The 21188-nt window shown below is 41.7% G+C and overlaps 1 protein-coding gene across 1 annotated transcript in view; it reads right to left on the bottom strand.

Annotated features, from left to right (window-relative positions):
- The window catches only part of FAT3 (FAT atypical cadherin 3), a gene marked incomplete at both ends in the record, with an annotated part of 425634 nt that overhangs the window by 158175 nt on the left and 246271 nt on the right, over window positions 1-21188 (bottom strand). The window contains 4 exons of the mRNA XM_081327912.1: window positions 4741-4880; window positions 15520-15588; window positions 16037-16247; window positions 19834-20148. Of these exons, the coding sequence (XP_081184038.1) occupies window positions 4741-4880; window positions 15520-15588; window positions 16037-16247; window positions 19834-20148 (735 nt within the window). The remainder of the gene's footprint in view (window positions 1-4740; window positions 4881-15519; window positions 15589-16036; window positions 16248-19833; window positions 20149-21188) is intronic.

Raw genomic sequence — 21188 nt, 5'->3', positions numbered from 1 at the left:
CCTATGGTTAGAAATGACACAAAAAGACATTTTGTTGTGCCTCAAAAGGACATGAAAGGCTCAGCTCAACCAAGTCCTGTTGTACAACTCTTCCCGTGTGCCAAAGGGACTGCCCAGGTTTAATGAGATGGACCCTAAGTCACAGGAGTGATCACAAACAGGAGTGATCACAAACATCCTCTGGAGGAAGAGTGCAGAAAAGAGCAACAAAGATAATTAGGGGGCTCGGAGGCTAAAACATATGAAGAACGGTTGCAGGAACTGGGTTTGTCTAGTGAAGAGAAGGACTAGAGGGGACATAGTAGCAGTGTTCTAATATTTGAGGGGCTGCCACAAAGAAGAAGGGATCAACTTATTTTCCCAAGTACCAGAAAGCAAGGACAAAAAACAATGGATGGAAGCTCATCAAGAAGAGATCCAACCTAGAATTAAGGAGAAATTTCGTAATAGTGAGAACAATTAACCAGTGGAACAACTTGCCTCCAGAAGTTGCGGGTACTCCATCATTGGAGGCTTTTAAGAAGAGACTTGATGGCCCACTTATCTGGAATGGCATAGGGTCCCCCACTTGTGCAGCAGTTTGGCTAGAAGACCTCCAAGGTCCCTTCCAACTCTGTTGTTCTGTAAGGTAAAGGTAAAGGTTCCCCCGCACATGCATGCTAGTCGTTTCTGACTCTAGGGGCCGGTGCTCATCTCCGTTTCAAAGCCGAAGAGCCAGCGCTTGTCCGAGGACGTCTCCATGGTCATGTGGCCGGCATGACTAGACGCCAGAGGCGCACGGAACGCTGTTACCTTCCCACCGTAGTGGTCCCTATTTTTCTACTTGCATTTTTACGTGCTTTCGAACTGCTAGGTTGGCAGAAGCTGGGACGAGTAACAGGCGCTCACTCTGTTACGCGGCACTCGGGATTCGACCCGCCAAACTGCCAAGCTTCTGATCGACAAGCTCAGTGTCCTAACCCACTGAGCCACCGCATCCCTTTGTTGTTCTGTAATGGACCCTAAATCACCGGAGTGATTTTGGAAGGAGGAAGAAGGAGTAGGGCAAGGTCATCAGAAACATACCTGGAAGAAACGTTTGGATGGAAATCTTTCCTTGGGGCTGGGGGATAAATGAAGGGGTTGGGGGTTTGCTCTGACACTCTGGAAGCTCTTCTCATTCGTGTGCTCTTAAGAGATAATGCCGTGAAGGTGTCCATTGAATCACAAACTCTTCCTAAGGCGGATTTGTGATCTGTTTTATACCACTTGTCCATTTCGTATTGTATTACAAAGAAGTCTCATGCCACTTTGGACTCCTTGGTGGGCACCCAGGTTATTTTCTCAGACACAGAAAATAAGGGTTTGTTTGTTGTTGATGAGCATCTTGTTGTTGATATTACATTTCCTTTTTTTTACTTTCCATTCTTCCCCAGGCTATCCACAGAACAAGAAGTGAGTTAGCGCCCTTCACTGCTTCCTTCTGGGCATTAGACCTAAGCATGTTTTATTTAAGGCCAAGAGTCACTGCCACAATTTGAAGTACTTCCTTCTACTCCTTACACACTTGCCATGGTTAAAACAATCTCGGTAAAGACTCTTTGAACCTTTTCAGTGTCTAAATTTGGCGACAACACACAGAGCTTTTCCAAACATGATATACTGAATTGAAGAAAAAAAAACCCTGCACTTTGAAGGACCCAAAGAAATACAACTATATCCACGCAGATAAAAATAGAAGGCAAGCTAATTTGAAATCTATGGGCGTGCATCAAAAATAATTTTAGTTTTTTTCTAGGTTACAATTACTCTGACAAATGTTACTGAAGAACAAATATCAATCTTTGTCCAAACGCATATAAAGAAAAGAAGTGTTTGACTTACAAACGTAATTGAGCCAGGAATTAAAGGCGTCATTCATGCCGGTCATGGATTTTATGACCTTTTTGCAGCAGTTGTAAAGTGAACACCAATGGGCATTTTTTGCCAGAAATAAATGCTGGTTTCCAGCATAAAAAGTCGTATATCATGGTCACGTGACTGCAGGATGCCGCAAATGGCTATGAATGCAGGCTGATTGTCAAACGCTTGAAACGTATATTCACATTACCATTTGTATGTGTGTGACTGTTAAAGCTTTGAAACAGGGTTCTAAGTAGTTTTTTTTGGGGGGGCTGATGTGACTTTAACTAGCTACAAAGTGACCAGTTGCAAGTCAAGGACTACCTCTACATATATTGTCACCAGAAGAGACAGGCATTCTGATTTTAGTTTCAAATTATACACCGCTTGTAACAGAGAGAGCCCAAACATTTGAAGCATATTCATACATACACACTGCAATATCTGGCAATGGGATTCTCACTATACAGTCCAGCTAGATTATGTATGTTTATCACGGACATCTAATGAGCCCTGTATCTTTCTTCTTCTCTCTTGCAAAAATGTCAGAAAACCACACAAGCTTTACTAATCGCTGTGAGTGGGTTTGCTAATTGAAACTACAGAGTCCGATTAATTGAAAACAAGCCAATTTCAAACAGCAGTTTGTAAAGATAGCCTACGTAAAGCCCCAGTTTGTATTAACCATAGTTTAGGGCTGAGACAGTATAACAAGTGGCTTCTGAATCGCTCCTCTTGAGTATGAGAAGGAAGAAGGAGAACATTATGATGCTGGAAAGAGGCATAATTTAAATGTCATCTGTGAATGCACCACTGTGAACATAATCTATGAGTTAATTTAAGTGGGAGAGCTGCTCTGTTTCCCAAATTTTTCAGATGGGGAAAAGATTAATACAAACATATTGCAAACTGCCAGATGACTAAAAGAAGAGAAGAATTAAGCAGAGGATGCAGGCAAAGCTTCTCTCTGGCTCAACCTTTGTTGAGGTTAATCAACCTGCCATGTTCCTTCCTACTCATTCTCAGACAATAAATCATAACTACCACTACCACTGTTCAGCTTCAAGTCTTTGCAAAGAAGCATTAAAAGGGAACTTGGCCAGCATGAAAGCATTACTAGTAGCTTTCCGTTCTCCAAGAGATTGAGAGCCCATCAGGAGAAATCATGCAACCTATTGCAAAGCGGTTGCTTTGGGAGTCAACTTGGATCTGGTTTTTTGTTTTTTTTTTAAATCCCACATTTTCCTAGCCCCAAAAGGCTGAGAATTTACTGAGCCCTGAATTGACTAAGCCCGCTCAGATCCCTTAAGTTCTTTTGGTTAGCTGCCATCAAAGCTAATACACCACTAACTTAACCCTTGTGTGAATTGTAAACCACCATTATTGGACTCCCTTTACTGGAGCAGTAATGGGCCATATATGCAAGGCCTCCAAAAGGGAAAAGGAAATCGTCACAGTTTTTAAGCAGGAAAGAAAACCCAAACCTGTAATTGAGTGGCAGCCATCTCATTACAAAAACTAAAACTGTTTCACAGATCCACCTCATTGACCACATTACGGTAGGAAAACATTCTTTTGGCGTTCTCACATCTTTTGCCTCCTTCAACAACAGAGCAGACCCACTGCCAGGGTAGGGGGAAAAAAAGCGCCAGCAAGTGCTATCCAATTATACATATATATGTAGTTTCATTCTACAAATTGGAGCTCAGTTGCTTGGTGGCTTTGCATTCAGAACGCCACAGAAGGAGAATTTACGGCTTTACAAACCTACTGAATTATTGGACACCCCCCACCTTTTCTTTTTTACTGCTACCTCTTTTTTCCCCAGAATTATCCTCCCTCCCTCCATTTGGCAAGTATTGCCATTTTTTTTAGATATTGCAGGTGCATTTGAGCATAAACAGCAAAAGACTATATTGCTGGCAAGGGAAAGGAGATATTGTTAAGGGTCATCAGGAAATGACTAATCTTTTCACTGGCGTGGTTTCTAATCGTTATCAGGAATCCCACTGTAGGGGAAAAACAACAAAACAATGGTTTTGGTCACAGCTACAAATTCTATGGAATGCGCAGATGCTATGACGTTCATCTTCAGAATGTAAGTATAATAAGCTCAAGATCAGCTGTCCAGAAAATAGATATTTTAAGTGAATGTGAGTGGAGAAACACAGGATTGTGGGGGTCCTTAGTATTCTCTGAGCTTGGTTGTTCTCTTGCAGACATTTCATTACCGAACTAGGTAACATCATTAGAGCACTGATGTTACCTAGTTGGGTAATGAAATGTCTGTCTGCCAGAAAACGACCAAGCTCAGAGAGCACCAAGGACCCCTCATTTCGACCCTGAGCTACAAATATTCTCTAGTGGCTCAGTGGGTTAGGACGCTGAGTTTGTCAATCAGAAGGTCGGCAGTTTGGCGGGTCGAATCCCGAGTGCCGCGTAACAGAGTGAGCGCCTGTTACTCGTCCCAGCTTCTGCCAACCTAGCAGTTCGAAAGCACGTAAAAATGCAAGTAGAAAAATAGGGACCACTCCGGTGGGAAGGTAACAGCGTTCCGTGCGCCTTTGGCGTCTAGTCATGCCAGCCACATGACCACGGAGACGTCCTCGGACAAGCGCTGGCTCTTCTTCGGCTTTGAAACGGACATGAGCACCGGCCCCTGGAGTTGGAAACGACTAGCACGCATGTGCGGGGGAACCTTTACCTTTACTATATACATGTAATAACCGCATGCAAGAATCAAATACATGACTTTAGCTGATTAAGAGGTTCCCTTCATTAGAACATATTCATGAACAAGAGGTGCATTTTCGTAACTTTTATGTGGGAATTAGGGACAGACGTGATAACAGATGCTACCTGAGTGCTGGCTACATTGGTTCCATCGGTGACTTCCACTGTCATGTTGTACATGGACCTCTGCTCTGCATCCAAGGGTTTTGCAACGACAATCGTCCCCACACCTTTGTCGGCTTCGAAAGAGCTCTCGAAATTCCCCCCTAGTTGTCGTTGCAACAGAAAGTACAATTACAATTCACAGAATGCTTTTGATTCAAGACAATTAAATACCCAAGGCAACAGGCACAGACCAGGATGTGCTGATTTACATAGAGGCACTGCACAAAACATGCGTTATCGTCTTTGTTTTACGCTAATTTCTCCCTTTCGGGGATCACTTCTATATTTCAGAACCGATATTGCAACAAGGGACAGGATGGGGAGAAGAAAATAACAACCAATATTGCAGATAAAAGATTCAGCAATTCATCCACGCGGAGTGGAGATGTACATCCTTGTTCATATGAAAGCCCCATCTTCATTGCATACGCCTTTGGGATCGAGATTTGAGCATCGTTTTTCATGTCACACTATTTGTTCAGTGCCAGCAGAGCCCTAGACGTGTTTTTTTTAAAAATAGCTGACTCCTTTAATTAACAGTCCTCTTCATGAAAGAAATATCATTTCTCATAGAAAGCTGCTTTAAACCAGGTCCAAACTGGTTGACTAGCTAGCCAGATTGTCTAGGTTATCTGGACTGGCTACCCAGGCAAGAACTTTAACATTTCCCCCTCCCCCTCCCCATTACATGCCAAATTTACTTAGGGGTGACTTAGCACTGAACCCACGATTTTCTGTTCAGCATGTGTTAGGATCACCAAAAACACAAAACAAAGTCTAATGCACATAACTCCCACTGTCTTCATGGCAGTGTCTTTGAAAGCAAATCTTGGGTTTTCTTTCAATTAGTAGCCAGTCTGCTCCTAAGTGCTTTCCATGCGTTTAAAAAGCCTCCATTGATCTGAAAGAGAGCGTGATTCTTCTGATTGGAGAAAAGAGCTTTCTCCTGGAGATACAGGGGAGAAAAATATTTACGGAGGTGTGTCAGACTCTTAGAAAACAGGAAAGGGGGAGCATCAGGATGGCTGTCCTTAGCTTATTTCTTGTACACGATTAGACACATAAAAAAGCTGATGGCAGAGAAAGACCTAGCAGTCCATCAAGTCCAGGGTAGTCACTATATAATCCATAGTTTTATCATTTCTCCTTCCTCCTCCAGGCAGGTGGGAATGCTTCTTAGCAAAACATTAGATCACAGCCATTCTTCATTTTCTAGTAATGCTTATGAGGAATCTAATGGCATTCTTGGAAATCAGGATTTCTCTGAGAAATGTTCCTTTACAGCATGTCATTTTACTTTCCAATTCGCTTAGATTTTAAGTCTGAAAAATTAAAAGTAGAATGGGTCTTAAGGATGGCATCAATGAATCCTTCCTTCCTTCCTTCCTTCCTTCCTTCCTTCCTTCCTTCCTTCCTTCCTTCCTTCCTTCCTTCCTTCCTTCTCTACACAGCCCCCTCTCACCTAAGTGATTCTGAGTGGTTTACAACTTTAAGGGAAATGATTCTAATGACCAAATGTGATTAAGTCAAATCTGGAGCTTCTTAAGGTGTTGGGCTTCTGAAGAAAGAAACCCTAAATGAAGACTAAACTTCTCTATTTCCATGAACTAGAGACCAGCAGCTGAAACTGGGGTCAACAACATGAGATGGGGGGGGGAGAAGGGCCAAGGGATGGGCAAACTCCCTTAATTCACCCCATAACAGGATCAAATTCCATGTGACATCTGGCTTCTCATGATTAATAATTATTCTTACTGGGGGGAAAAAAGAAAAGAAAAATATGTTTAATTAAATAAAGAGAGCAAGCTTTTGGCCTCATCTGTATTTCCAGAATGACTCTGAGCCTCACAAGGGTCCTCTAAGCTTTCTTACAAAATAAAAATCACGACGTTTGCAAGAAGGATAGCTTCACCTTCCCCCCCCCCCAAAGTGGCCATTTGCTCTATACAAAAAGCTCCTTCCAGCCTCCCACCCCCTCTATACAGGCAGATCGTATATGCAGGGGAGCATTCAATAATGTGTTTTCCTTCATCTGCAGATTGATGTTACAGTCTCTGCCACCATTTCTTTGCATGGCGCAATTTGATTTGTTTCAAGCTGTGAGGTGAGGGTTTGAATGTAGATGGCTAAGAATGCAAACAGATGTTCGAACGGAATAGAGCACCACGTCCCTCTGTTGGTCTAAGAAGAACGTCTGGATGCTTTGTGCTAAGCCCAGTTCTTCTCAAAGGTTCTGTCTCCACCTTTTAAAAGAATATCACCCTTTGAACCTGACGTTAATTTGATTTCATGCCAAAAATATACCTATTCCCCATGCAACCTTCTACGCATGTCTTTGCAACTTATCTCTTTTTTTTTTTTGGAGCTGCCGCACGCACACTTTGTAGCATTCAACCGTAAGCAGCGGCGTAACCGGTCTTGACATTTAATTAAAGCCGTAATGGTATTAATGCATTAAAATATTTCTATTGGATTATACGCTTTTCATTATTGCCTTTTTTCTTCTTCAAAGCAGCCCTTGCCCCTTTGCTTTCTGCGGCAAAAAAAGAGAAGATCATCGCACACTGATTTGAGCTCAGCAAAGCCTTTCAAAAAAAAAAAGAGATAGAGAGAGAATTGATGGTTGTTTCTCATGCAAAACTCTGTGATAAAAAACCTGACCAGCCCAAGGACCCTTTCTTGCAGATAATGTTTTAACTGATAACCCTGAGAGGCAAAGGAGGAGGAGGAGGCAATAATTGAAGGTGCTTCATTGGAATCATAATGAGAAATCAGAAGACAAAAAGATTATCAGGGTATTCTTGGCTTAATAGTAAAAGCAGCTGTATTGAAAGTTCTGTATTTTAAAAGTTAGAAGCAATTAAAAGTTAGAAGGAATCGAATAGGAAGTGGGTGCTTTTTAAATGCAACTTTTTTTGTAGTCGTGAACGCGTAGATTAGCTTGAATTAAACCCAAGAGTCCTTTTAAAATCTTTTCTAAGGGCAAACATTTGCAAGAAATACTTTACAGAGTGCCTTGGCCAGGGTGGAATCTCTCTCTTGAGAATATTAAAATAGCCGCATCCTTCGGAAGGTTCAATGTAGCTGCATCAAAGCCTGTTCCTGGTGACACGATAGCAGTGTTCCAATATCTCAGGGGCTGCCCCAAAGAAGAGGGAGTCAAGCTATTCTCCAAAGCGCCCGAAGGCAGGACAAGAAGCAACGAATGGAAACTAATCAAGGAGAGAAGCAACCTAGAACTAAGGAGAAACTTCCTGACAGTTAGAACAATTAACCAGTGGAACAACCTGCCTCCAGAAGTGGTGAATGCTCCAACACTGGAAGTTTTTAAGAAGAGACTGGACAGCAATTTGTCTGAAATGGTATAGGGTTTCCTGCCTGAGCAGGGGGTTGGACTAGATGACCTCCAAGGTCCCTCCCAAATTATAATAATAATAATAATAATAATAATAATAATAATAATAATAATAATAATAATAATAATAATAATAATAATAATAATAATATAGATGTGGGTACATGAACAGCTGCTCTGCCTCATGACAGCACAACAGCAATAGTGCCTTTGCATGCATATAAAGAAGCAGAGAACTGGGGAAAGACTTTGGAACAGCTGTGTCGAGTCTTTCCAAGGATGTGGCTGCCTTAATGCTCAAGGAGCAATGCTTCAACCACAGGCCAACATGCTTCACTAAGTGCCCTTATTTAGGTCAATTTTTTAATGAGCTTTGGCATTAGCTGCTTTTGGTTCATCTCAACACGTCTTCTTTCTCCCACTGCTGATGAGGCATACCATGCTAAAGCAGCTACTGGCCCTTTGCGACATTCCCCCCAAGGCGTTGTAAAGCCTCAATTGTTGTTGTTGTTAGTTGCGAAGTTGTGTCCGACCCAACGCAACCCTATGGACAATGTTCCTCCAGGCCTTCCTGTTCTCTACCATCTTCTGGAGTCCATTTAGGTTCACGCCTACTGCTTCAGTGACCCCATCTAGACACCTCATTCTCTGTCGTCCCCTTCAATCTTTCCCAGCATTAGGCTCTTCTCCAGTGAATCCTTCCTTCTCATTAGGTGGCCAAAGTATTTGAGTTTCAACTTCAGGATCTGGCCTTCTAAAGAGCAGTCAGGGTTGATCTCCTCTAGGACTGACCGGTTTGATTGCCTTGCAGTCCAAGGGACTCGCAGGAGTCTTCTCCAGCACCATAGTTCAAAGGCCTCAATTCTTTGGTGCTCAGCCTTTCTTATGGTCCAACTTTCACAGCCATACATTGCAACTGGGAAGACCATAGTCTTGACTATACGCGCTTTTGTTGACAGGGTGATGATGTCTCTGCTTTTAAGTATGCTGTCTAGGTTTGCCATGATTTTCCTCCCCAGGAGCAAGCCTCCATGCAGCCTCCCAAAGGGCGTCTGTACTTGGATTGGAGATCACTGGGAAATCTAGGCATGCAGAATAGACTGGAAAACTGGAAAAAAATTCTTGGAAAAATGCATTGTCAAATGACTCCTTTCCTCTTGCCTAGAAAAATGCATCATTGTATCTGTAGGAGAAAGCAGGCAAAGGCTGAGGGCAGAGTCAAGGGAGGACTCAGCCTAGAATTGTTATATGTCCACAAACGATCCAAATCTAGTCCCCTCTTTGAATTCCATTAACTCTTTATCTAGATCCAATTTGGTGTGGACCGTTGACTAGATTCTTGTGTATAGACTTAAATAATAACTCTTCTGAACTGGAACTTATATGTGAGCCCAATTCTTTCCACCTGACATATCTATGCCATCTCCAGGTGTTTTTTTAAAAAAAAATGTATTTAATTTATGAACTCTATTTATAAACTGCTGCCCAATCCTCTCAATGTCTTCAAAGCTGAAAGATTACAGTATAAAACCAAAAGGACAGGTATTAGGTAACCAGAGTTGATATCATGCTTCAGTCAGTTGGGATGGAAAGCTTGCTGAAACAAAGCTTGTCTGAAGGGCATCTATAGCTTTTGAGACTTTATTAGGATTTCATCTATTACAGCTAGCCAGGCATGGAAGATTTTCTTTTCCCCTGTTTTTTTGCTTTTTGGCAGAATTTTATTAGTGTATCTCTGCACAATGTAGCCGTAGGCACTTCAAATAAAATCAAAGATGCAGCAAACTGCTCCCATGCAGGATTTTAAAAACAAAAAGGGCAGCAACCCACTTCTGAAATACCAGAATGAATAAATGGAAGCTAATCGTTCAGAAACACAACATTCTTGGGGGGAGGAGGAAGAGGGTCAGTTGAATTTTGCAAGGATCTCCTCAATTCATGGTTGTGAGACTGCTGTGATCCATAGGTCCATGGAAGGAGGAGAGCTGGTCTGAATAGCTCACAAGGATGGAGTGAGCCTCAAGGATGGTGGAAGCCACTGTTAAGATGCTTTCTTAAATACTTCTAAACAAAGGGGTAGAGACAGGTCCACCTTTGTATTATGTTCAAAATATTTAAGCTTTAGCTTCATTATTTGTATATCTAGTGCAGGGGTGTCAAACTCAATTTCATTGAGGGCCGCATCAGCACTGCGGTTGCCCTCAGGGGGCCGGGTGGGTATGGCCAGGGTGGGCGTGGCCTACTGGGTAGGCGTGGCTAGAGTGTGTATGGCCTACTGGGTGGGCGTGGCCAGCTCTACGTCATTCGCATCAAGGCTGCCTATGGGGGCCTGAGCAGTAGTGGGACAGATCTGAGGGTCTCTGGTAGAAGGAGGGTCTCTGGGCCAGGGCCAAGGCAGTGGGGGCCGTTCCCTCACTGTTTCCAGGATGGCTTCGCGGGCCACATGAAACCACTTCACGGGCTGGATCCGGCCCCCGGGCCTTGTGTTTGACATGTCTGATCTAGTGGGAAGTTTGGTTTTACTTCATCTGGAACTGAATGACTGCTTCTTTTGTGCAATACATTCAAAACAATTTTCTCCAGCGTAACGTTTGATGGTCCCAGTTTTCGAAGTCCTGTATTACAACTGGAAAAACCACAGTATCGACTATATATATGTACCTTCTCCAAAGGGAGCAAACATCACTTTATTTCATAGCTACAGTCACCATCCCTGTCTATTTTTGAAGATAAGGCCTGCTACTATTTATTTATTTATTTATTTATTTATTTATTTAATTGAATTTTTATACCGCCCTTCTCCCGAAGGACTCAGGGCGGTGAACAGGGCATATAAATAAAAGTACAAAAGTACTTTCAGCTTCTTCTCCATCTTTTTGCGTTACGTTGGCATTCTCTTTATTAAAAACATCTTAAGATTCTTTTAAAAAATGAGCTGACTTTTCAATGTCTTCTTTCCTGCTCAATAAGAAAAGGAAAGAATAAGGAAATTCCTTCAGAGTTCCCTGATTTAGCCATTAGAATGGTATCAACAGCATATCTGAGATTATTGATTCTTCCAGCAATTTTAATATCAATTTCTATTTCTACTAGTCCAGTATTTCTGATACGTTGTGGATCTAAGCTAAATGAATAAAGTGATGGCACATAACCTTGGAATACTCCTTTTTCAATTTTAAACAAAGTACTTGTGTCATATTCCTTCCTGTTGCTTCCTGATCATCCTACAAATTCTGCAATAGGTGGAGGAGATCACCTGATACATCACTTTAATAACTATCCACAGTTTATTGTGGTTTGTGCAGTCAAAAGCTGTAGTGTAATCAATAAAACAAAGATATCTATATATCTATATCCTTTTGGAACTCCACTGCTTTTCCCATCATCTGGTGGAAGTTAACAATAGGGGATCTAGGATTCCTCTGCCTCTTCTGCATCCAGCTTGCACATCTGGCAATTCTTGTCCTGTGTATTGCTGAAGTCTGAATTACAAAATCTTGAGTATTATTTTACTAACATATGGGGTACATGCTAGCATTTGATAGTTGAATAGGGTGCCATAAGCAAACTGAAAACATGCCAGGGAAATGCTCTGCGGTTTGTTCTCTCCAGAAGAGGCTGATGTATATGCTTTGCACAGTATGACCTATTAGTACTGTGGAGGGGGAAAAAATCCTGGTTTTTATTCTGCAATTTCTCACTCAATTTGTTGAAAGAGAATTTGCTTTCAATATTTCCTTTAAAGGAAAACAGAACTACTGAGAAACTCTCATGAGACTAGCGTGGTATTCTTACGCTTACCGAATTTAAAAATAATCAAGAGCGCTCTCTCTCTCTCTCTCAATATGTACGAGTGCACACGTGTTTGTGTGTATGAACAGACTGTCTTTCACTGTGAAATCATTTCTCACTTTGAAATCTTCCCTTCCATCCATTTTTCCCCCACACTGGACAATGTGAAGAACTCAGAATGATGTGCAGGACAAAACAATACTATTATAGTAGCATATTCTCTGCTACTTCCAACAATGCCAGCTCAAAAAGTCACCAAGATAAATTTTAAAAAGCAAACCTCTTTCTCCCTATTTATCTCCCTATCTCTCTCCCCTATATATCCTATCTCCATCCATCCATCTATCTGTCTGTCTGTCTGTCTGTTTGTCTATCATCTATCAATGGATGGAAACTAATCACAATGGATGGAAACTAATCAAAGAGAGAAGCAACCTAGAACTTAAGGAGAAATTTTCTGAGAGTTAGAACAATTAACCAGTGGAACAACCTGCCTCCAGAAGCTGTGAATGCTCCAACACTGGAAGTTTTTAAGAAGAGACTGGACAGCCATTTGTCTGAAATGGTAATAGGGTTTCCTGCCTGAGCAGAGGTTGGACTACATGACCTCCAAGGTCCCTTCCAAATTTATATTATTACTATTACTACTATATTATTATTATATTATTATCTATCTACCTATCTACCTACCTACCTATCTCTATGATAAATGGAAACCTGTTTCACAGATGAAAACCTTTGAGAAATTGCTAGGCAAATGTTGACACACCTTTGACAATATGTTGCAATACTTGTTTCCAAGTCATGCATCAAGATAATTGCAGAAGCTGGTCCATGTAGACATATTTGCTGTGGAGGAAAGATCTGGTGTGCACTGAGTGACCTAGTTTGAAGTGCTAATACAGTTTTATACATCTAAATGAATCGTTCCCGTGTACACATCAATAGTCTGTGAAGTTGACTAAGTCATTTTTTAAAATAATGAAGCTGTTTTAAGAAATGATTCATATGGAGCCCTGGGAAATGTCTGATGAACTTATTTGCGATCTAAAGCTGAAAAACATAAAGTTAAGATGGGGAATCCATGGGCCTCCATGTTGAAAACAGACTTAGCATCCAAGATCAATATAACCAATGGTGAAGGATGCCAGAAGTTAATTTCGGTAACACTTAAGAGGTGCAAAGATTCAATTTAGGACCTTCTACGCTGAAAATGCTTTGCTCCTGAGTTACGGTTCACATAGAGACGGACTGCAAAAGAAGGAAAGATCTATAAAAAAGCTACTGATTGTTGTTCTCTGATCTGGCATTCTTGTCTCATCTTAGCTGGCTCTGCATTCAGTAGATAGAAAGTCAAGATATTCCTACTTGGTTCTTGGATGCGGCATCCATTCAAGAGAAGGCAATTTAGCAATTATCTGCTACTCTTCTCAGTGCATTTGAGTGCTTCTAAGACACACAGCAGCAAGAAAGATTCATGGGTGTACAAATCATTCCAATGGGCAGTCTCCATCATCTCCACATCTGCCAATCCGGCATACAATGTGATTACTCTCTGGTAATTTTCCTTTGTTTTTTTGTTGTTTTTTTTTTTTAAAAAAACCATCCATGTGGTTTTCATTTTCACTATTAAAAAAAACAAACCTGTGTTGATGGTTGGGGCTGACAGAATTTATTTAAACTGAATTCCAGACAGCCAGAGGAATTCTACTCACACAAAATTTTAATCCAGTTCTACCCATAGTACAATTTGCTGACAGATGCATACAACTATTTAGCATCGGTGTATATAATTTGCCTATCAATCAGTTATCTCTAAGACATACTAAAATAATTACACGTCTTATCAAACTTTCCAGACTAAGCACTGTAACTATACTGATTACGGGTAGTCCTTGGATTACAACAGTTAAAGTTACAATGGCACTAGAAAAAGTGACTAATGACAGTTATGACCTTTCTAACATCCCCATGATCATGTGGTCAAAATTCAGATGCTTGGCAACTGGTTCATATTTATGACCGTTGCTGTGTCCCGGGGTCATGTGATCACCTTTTGTGACCTTCTAAGACAAGCAAAGTCAATGGGGGAAGCCAGATTCACTTAACAACCGGGTCACCAACTTATCAACTGCATCGATTCACTTAACAACTGAGGCAAGAAATGTCATAAAACGGGGCAAAATTCACTTAACAAATGCCTCACTTAACAACGGAAATTTTAGGCTCCATTGTGGTTGTAAGACGAGGACTACCTGTATCAGCAAAAAGGAGTAATAACTTGGAAGGGAGACTAACTACTAGAGTACTACGAATGCAGTTCAGAAGAAACTCCACCTTTGTTTGGCAACTAAAAGTTGTAAGGAAGAAGCAAGCCAAACTCTTGTGGAGAGGAGTTCCAAGTGGCAACTAGTTCCACAGAGAATGTTCCCTCTTGCCTCTCATTCGTCATTTTTTACACCTCAAACCAGATGAACAGACCTCTGTAGAAGGTCCTGAGAGACTATTTCGTTTTTCCAACTGGTCACCTTCCAACAATTTTGGAACTACAAACCCCTTGAATTTCGGGTCAGCATGGAATTCTTGTGTTTGCAGTTCCAATGGCTGGGAGGAGACCAGACTGAGTTAAAGCCAAAGTTGGCGGTCTAAAGCTGTAAGCTAGCACTGGGAGCCAAGTTGCTGAAGAACCATAATGTTAACCACCAGGCCTGGATTATGTAACCTTCAAACCCAGTGTTTCTCAACCATGGCAACTTTAAGAGGTGTGGACTTCAACTCCCAGTATTCCACAGCCAGCTATGCTGGCTGTGAAATTCTGAGAGTTGAAGTCCACACTTCTTAAAAGTTGCTATGGTTGAGGAAAGCTGTTCTAACTGGTCCACCTTGAATCATACGCAATTTCTGAGCACACTGCAATGGCTAACACTACATGGACCATAATATTTCCAAATTGGCAATGTTGCTGGACATTTTACAAGGCCATTCCAAATCATCTAAGAGCTGCTCTGGAGGACAAAACGCTGAAGATCACGAAGGGAGACTGAAATGAGACACAAGTCCAGGTTGTCCTCAACTTACAACAGTTCTTTTAGTGATCGCTCGGAGTTACCCTGGCACTGAAAACAGTGACTGATGACCCTTTTCAAAATTAAGACCGTTGTAGCGTCCCACGTGATCAAAATCCAGACGCTTGGCCACTGACTCATATTTATGGTGGTTGCAGCGTCCCCGGCGTCACGTGATTTCTCCTCTTGGAGCCTTCCGAAAAGCAAAGTCAGTGGGGAAGCCAGATTCACTTAACAACCGTGTTACTAACTTAGCAACTTTTACGACAGGAAAGGTCGTAAAAATGGGCCAAAACTCCCTTAACAACTTAGCAATAGAAATTTGGGGCTCAAGTGGGGGCGGTTAAGTCGAGGACTACCCGTATGCAAACTGCTGATAATGGCCCCCTCAAAGATCTATCCGAGGCCTCCTGGAAAGGTAGGAAAGATACAAATGGAGTTTGACTTCACAGATCAATTTTCTTAGATATTAAACCCCAAAACGGCAGCTGATAAAACTGTAGCAAAACCTGTTTGCGCTAAAGGTACCTTCGGTCGAGCAGTTCTGCCCACAAGCTGTCTGTAGGATATAGAACATCTCCCGGGCATGCTTGCCACCTTGAAGCAGAGCGATTGGAAGCAGAAAAAAAAGGAAAAAAAAGAAAACGAAAGGAAAGGAAAACAACCAAGGTAAACAGAATGCAAAAGGAAATAAAAAGCACCGGGGAGAAAAAGAGAGAAAGAGAGAAATGAGGGACAGCTGATTAAAGTCGCCCATTAAAATACATTTAGAAATGAGATTAGCAAATTACGGCCAGAGAATTTAAACGACAAGACAACATTAGGATCGCAAGTCAGTCACATGTTATGGAAGAGGAGGGGAAAAAACACAAAAAAACCAAGAAACAATCCAGCCATATAGCTTAGCTAAGGCATCAAAACCAAAGCGTGAAAAGGGTAGTTATATTAAATTAGCCACGTCAATCCCTTGTTAGTTTTCTCTAACCCAAATCTATGCAATGCTAGTTTCCACTCTGGGCCAAGATGGCCTCCAGGCTTGACGTACCAACGATGTCAAACCACAAGGGGATGTTAGCAGGTTGCACGGAGACCACGCCGACAATTTCTGTCACCCGGTCACTTTCCATGATGGTGAAGTTATAGAAGGGATCGTCGAAAGTCAGAGGAACGAGGGACGGGGGTGGTTTCTTAATCCATTCAATGTGGAGGCGAGCTGTAGAAGACTTCTGAGGCCGGCCGTTGTCAACTGCTTTGATCTGTTAGACGAGGGAGACAGAGAGGACACTTTAGCACACTTCTCTGGGCAAAGCTTTCATCTCTGTTTTGCTTTCAAAATGGTCCCTGGTTTTGAATTCCTACGATCATGAGATAGATGGCGTTTTTTCTGTATTACACTGCAAGCAAAACTAAGGGTGACATGATAACAGTGTTCCAATATCTCAGGGGCTGCCATAAAGAAGAGGGAGTCAAGCTATTCTCCAAAGCACCAGAGTCCAGGACAAGAAGCAACGGATGGAAACTAACCAAAGAGAGAAGCAACCTAGAACTGAGGAGAAACTTCCTGACTGTTAGAACAATTAACCAGTGGAATGAGTTGTCTAGATAAAATAAGTTAAGTTAAGTTAAGTTAAGTTAAGTTAAGTTAAGTTAAGTTAAGTTAAGTTAAGGTAAGGTAAGGTAAGGTAAGGTAAGGTAAGGTAAGGTAAGTAAGGTAAGGTAAGGTAAGGAAGGTAAGGTAAGATAACCTTTATTGTCATTTTTTTCTTCTGGGCACAATGGCACACATTAAAAATGAAATTTAGTTGCTTCCTCTCAAAGTGTACACATACATAACACACATTTAAAACATACTATATACATACTACTAAAACATACTACATACTATATACAGACTGTGATGCTGTATGACAGGATGCTACAGCATCACAATCTGGTTGTCAGGAGGACCCACCCCAATTCACATCTAGGAAATAAAGACCTCTTGGAACCAGGCTTGTCCAAAAAGGAGATTTTACTAAGATGTAGTCGATTGTGGGAATACAAGACAGGATCTGGCATTGTGTTACATTTGATACTATATAAAGGATTCCCGTTTCAACCCCCTCCCTTCAACCCCATTTGGTCAGACTCACATTAATTAAACTTAGGTGTCAGGCCCTTCCTTGGGAAAGGGTAATCTTCTCATGCTTTTTATTGTTATTGCTTTCTTCCTTTCAGTTTCAAATGGAGATACAGACCAGATCCCTTCTTCCCTAACCCTCCCCCTTGTTGTCCCCAGTTCAAAAGGTTTTTCTTGGTCTTTGAAGATAGCCTACAGGCAGGCTGAATAAACCTCTTCTCCTTCCCCCTCGGAAGATGGCAGAATCCAGGGGGAGGCACAATATTTTAAACATACATTTATGAATGTGATATAAATGGATTCTGACACTGGTTTAGAAGCATCACTGCTTCAGACAGGAAGGCAGAAGTTGTGGGTGCTCCAACCCAGGAGGCTTTTAAGAAGAGATTGGACAGCCATTTGTCTGAAATGGTATAGGGTTTCCTGCTTGAGCAAGGGTCAGACTAGAAGACCTCCAAGATCCCTTCCGTGTTATTTTGTCATCACATTTTGTATTTTTGGGTAAAAACATTTAAGCCAGCAGGGTAGGTGACCAGTGGTAGTGAAAGGGGAGAATATTAACGTTCTTCTTAAAATGTTTTTGGAAGAAACAAGGACCAGAGCGAAGTAACAAATGTTGACAAGAATCCAAAGTGTGTGGAATCAGGACTTCCAGGGCAAGTAATTTTGATGGATGTGCTTGGTATTTAAATCTAATCAAAGACCACTAGTTTGTGTTATTTTGTGGGTGGGTGGGGGGAGGGTATATGTCTGCAAAAGAACTATTGCTATTGCTATTCTCTTTAACAAGCCTTCCAACCCACAACAACACAGATAATTCTGAATAAAGCAGAGCTGGAGGACTGAGTTAAACCAAAAACCCCATTAAAGGTCGAATCTTCCTAGGAATCAAGGCTGAGGTTAGATCTCATTAAACTTCTTTACATCTCATTTAACACAGAAATAACCCATTTTGGAGGCTGATACAACATACTCAACCTTAGGCTCGCTCTAGGTCTGCTGTATTTTCACACAGTCACTAAGCGATCAGTCACAAGTTGAGGACTATCCCCTTGTACAATTTACTAATTTAGAAGAAAAAAAAGCCAAACTCTAATCAAGGTCAACACTGGCCACGCTTCACATCTTGTGTGAAGCAGCAACTAAGTATTCATCAGACCTGATTAAGCGCTTTGAGCAAACTGTCTGGCTTGCCATTGAACTAGTTCCCAAGAAGCAAAGTTCATTTGTTACACAGAGTGAGTTGTGAAAATCCCCCTGCTTAGACTGTAATTTGCTGCCACCATGCAACCACTGTTATGGCTTTTAAATCAGATGCACCGGAGAAGGCATGCTGTTGACCTATGTGACACACCAGCAGACACCTGTGCCCACTTAACCCTTCACCACTTGCCATCCAATTAAGTTCCTGTGAATCCCTTCCAATAATGAAGAAGGCAGATTCCAATTAATCTCTCACGCATAGGGCATCCAGCCAACTATTTTTCATATTCAGTGAGAGTGAGACAAATACTGACAAGTACATTTGATTTGAATGGAGATACCTGAATTCAACTGACTTGAAAATCCAGGTCAAAAATTGAAAATCCATCAGGGGCGCCATGGCTCAACAATTGAAGACACTGAGCTTGTTAAGATGGGAAAGTGATAGCCCGGGTTCGACACCAGAGCAATGCGTGATTGGGGTGAGCTCCTGTTTTTTGCTCCAGCTCTTGCCCACCTAGCAGTTTGAAAGCATGCAAATCCAAGTAGGTAAATAGGTACCACTTCGGTGGGAAGGTAATAGTGTTCTGTGCACCTCAGCACATAGTCATGTTGGTCACATGACCACAGAAATGTCTTCAGACCAGGGGTCCTCAACCTTGGGAACTTTAAGACTTGTGGACTTCAACTCCTAGAATTGCACAGCCAGCTTTGCTGGGCTGAGGAATTCTGGGAGTTGAAGTCCACAAGTCTTAAAGTTCCCAAAGCTGAGGATCCCTGTTTTCAGACAATGCTGGTTCCCTTGGCTAAGCACTTCTCCCTAGAGTCAGAAAATGACCTTGACCTGAATTCAACTTACTTGACAATCCAGTTCTTAACTTGAGGGTTCAAGACAAGCAAGCTGTTGCTAATGAAAACTCGTGCTACAGGTAGTCCTCAATGTACGACCGAAATTGGGCCTGGATCTCTGGTTTGTAAGTCGTTATCATTGTGACTCAAGACACCTGTATGACCATACCTGATCTTGCAACATTTTTTTCAGTGGTTAAGTGAAACTGCGTAGTCATTAAATAAACCAATGTGGTTGTTAAGCAAATACAATATTTCTAAGTGCAGCCCTATTCTTCTGAATGACAAAAAAATGCTGGAAACTGACAAAATAACCCCCCTGCAAATTGTGGTCACGTGACCATGGTATTGTGCCGCCAGTTGGAAAGGTAAGCCAGTTGCCAAGCACCTGAATTCGCTCTTCACATGAACACAATATATGTATGTATGTATGTACGCCAGATATGTATGTATGTATAATCCATATGTGGTGTGGGTGTGAGGCATGACATTTTACAAAGGCCAGAAATGCTTTATGGGCTGCAAAACATTTGCTCTAGGCCCATCGTTATTTGTTGTTAAGTGACTAGTTGTGAGTCGAGGACCTCCTGCAAGGCAACCTAAAAACAGTAAAACCTGCTCTTAAAGCAAAGAAGTAAAACAAAGGCTTATTCCAGTACTTTAAGGCTTACAGTTAAGATATCATAGCTCCCAGCAGTGAACTGCTTTCGCGATGAAACCATTCCAGTCTTGGGGTCAATGAAGAACTTGGCGTCTTCGTTTCCATCCACAATACTGTAGGAGATCTCCGCGTTGGGGCCTTCGTCCTTGTCGAAGGCAAAAGCTCGGTATATGGGCTCCCCTCTCTTCTTTCGGTCCCTCTCGGGCAGTTTGATCTGATAGACTTTCTCTGGGAACTGAGGCTTGTTATCGTTTTCATCCAGAACCTGGACCACCAGCCATACGGTAGATTGCTTGGGAGAGATTGCTCCATCTGTTACGGTAACCTGAAGTGGAAAGAGTAAGGATAGCAGGGGGGAAAAAAGAGGAAAAAAAAAGCTTAGAAGCGCACAGAGCCATACCTAGTAAAAAGGTTGAAATAGAATATAAATAACTATGAACAAAACAGTCAGCCGCCTCAAACATCCTGTTTGGAATTTGAAACAAAAGCTTTGAGCTCCACAAAGTGGGGAGATCAGAACTTAGAGCAGAATGGTTCAAATCCGAGATGCTTAGAATTCAAAATATTCTGCGCATCCACATATATTGTCCACCCTACTACATTTCCTTCCATTAACTTTTCTTACATAATTTTACACGAGACAGTCCTCAATTTATGATCGGTTGAAATTAGAATCAATAGCACCAGAGCTATTTATTATCTGTTTTTCAAGTTGCGATGGCCAATTCTGTCCCTGGGGGGGGTCCCATGATCATATTTTGGGTGCTTTGGAGGCATTTGTGGTGTCCTGAGGTGATTTGCGATTTTTGTTCTGCTGGTTTCCAATGTTTACATACAGTTTTTCCCATTGGGGAAAATGGATTCACTTTATGACTGTAATGCTTACTTAATAACCGTGGCATTTGCTTAATGACCACACCCAAAAATCTAAAAATTGTATCTGCTGCCTCAACTTATGACCACAATTCCTGCCTCAAATATGATTACAGGTCAAAGACTACCTGTATATAATTTTATTGTTATAGCTACAGGTTAGGATAGGCCTCGACATATGGCCACAATTAAGCCCCAAATTTCTATTGCTAAACAAGACAGTTGTTAAGTGAGTTTTGTCTCATGTTACGAACTCTCTTGCCTCAGTTGTTAAGTGAATCGCTGCAGTGGTTAAGTTAGTAACAGAGTTGTTAAATGAGTCTGGCTTCCCCGTCAACTTTGCTTGTCAGGTGGTCACAAAATGTGATCATGTGACGCCGGGACTCTGAAACCGTCCTAAATATGAGTCAATTGCCAAGTGTCTGAATTTGGATCATGTGACCATGGGGATGCGAAAATGTGAAAAATGGTCATAGGTCACTTTTTCCCCCA

The sequence above is a fragment of the Vipera berus genome, assembly GCF_964194415.1.
Source record: "Vipera berus genome assembly, chromosome: 4".
Taxonomy (NCBI): Eukaryota; Metazoa; Chordata; class Lepidosauria; order Squamata; family Viperidae; genus Vipera; species Vipera berus.
Note: the sequence above shows the minus strand (reverse complement) of the source record. Positions and strands in the feature narration are given on the sequence as shown.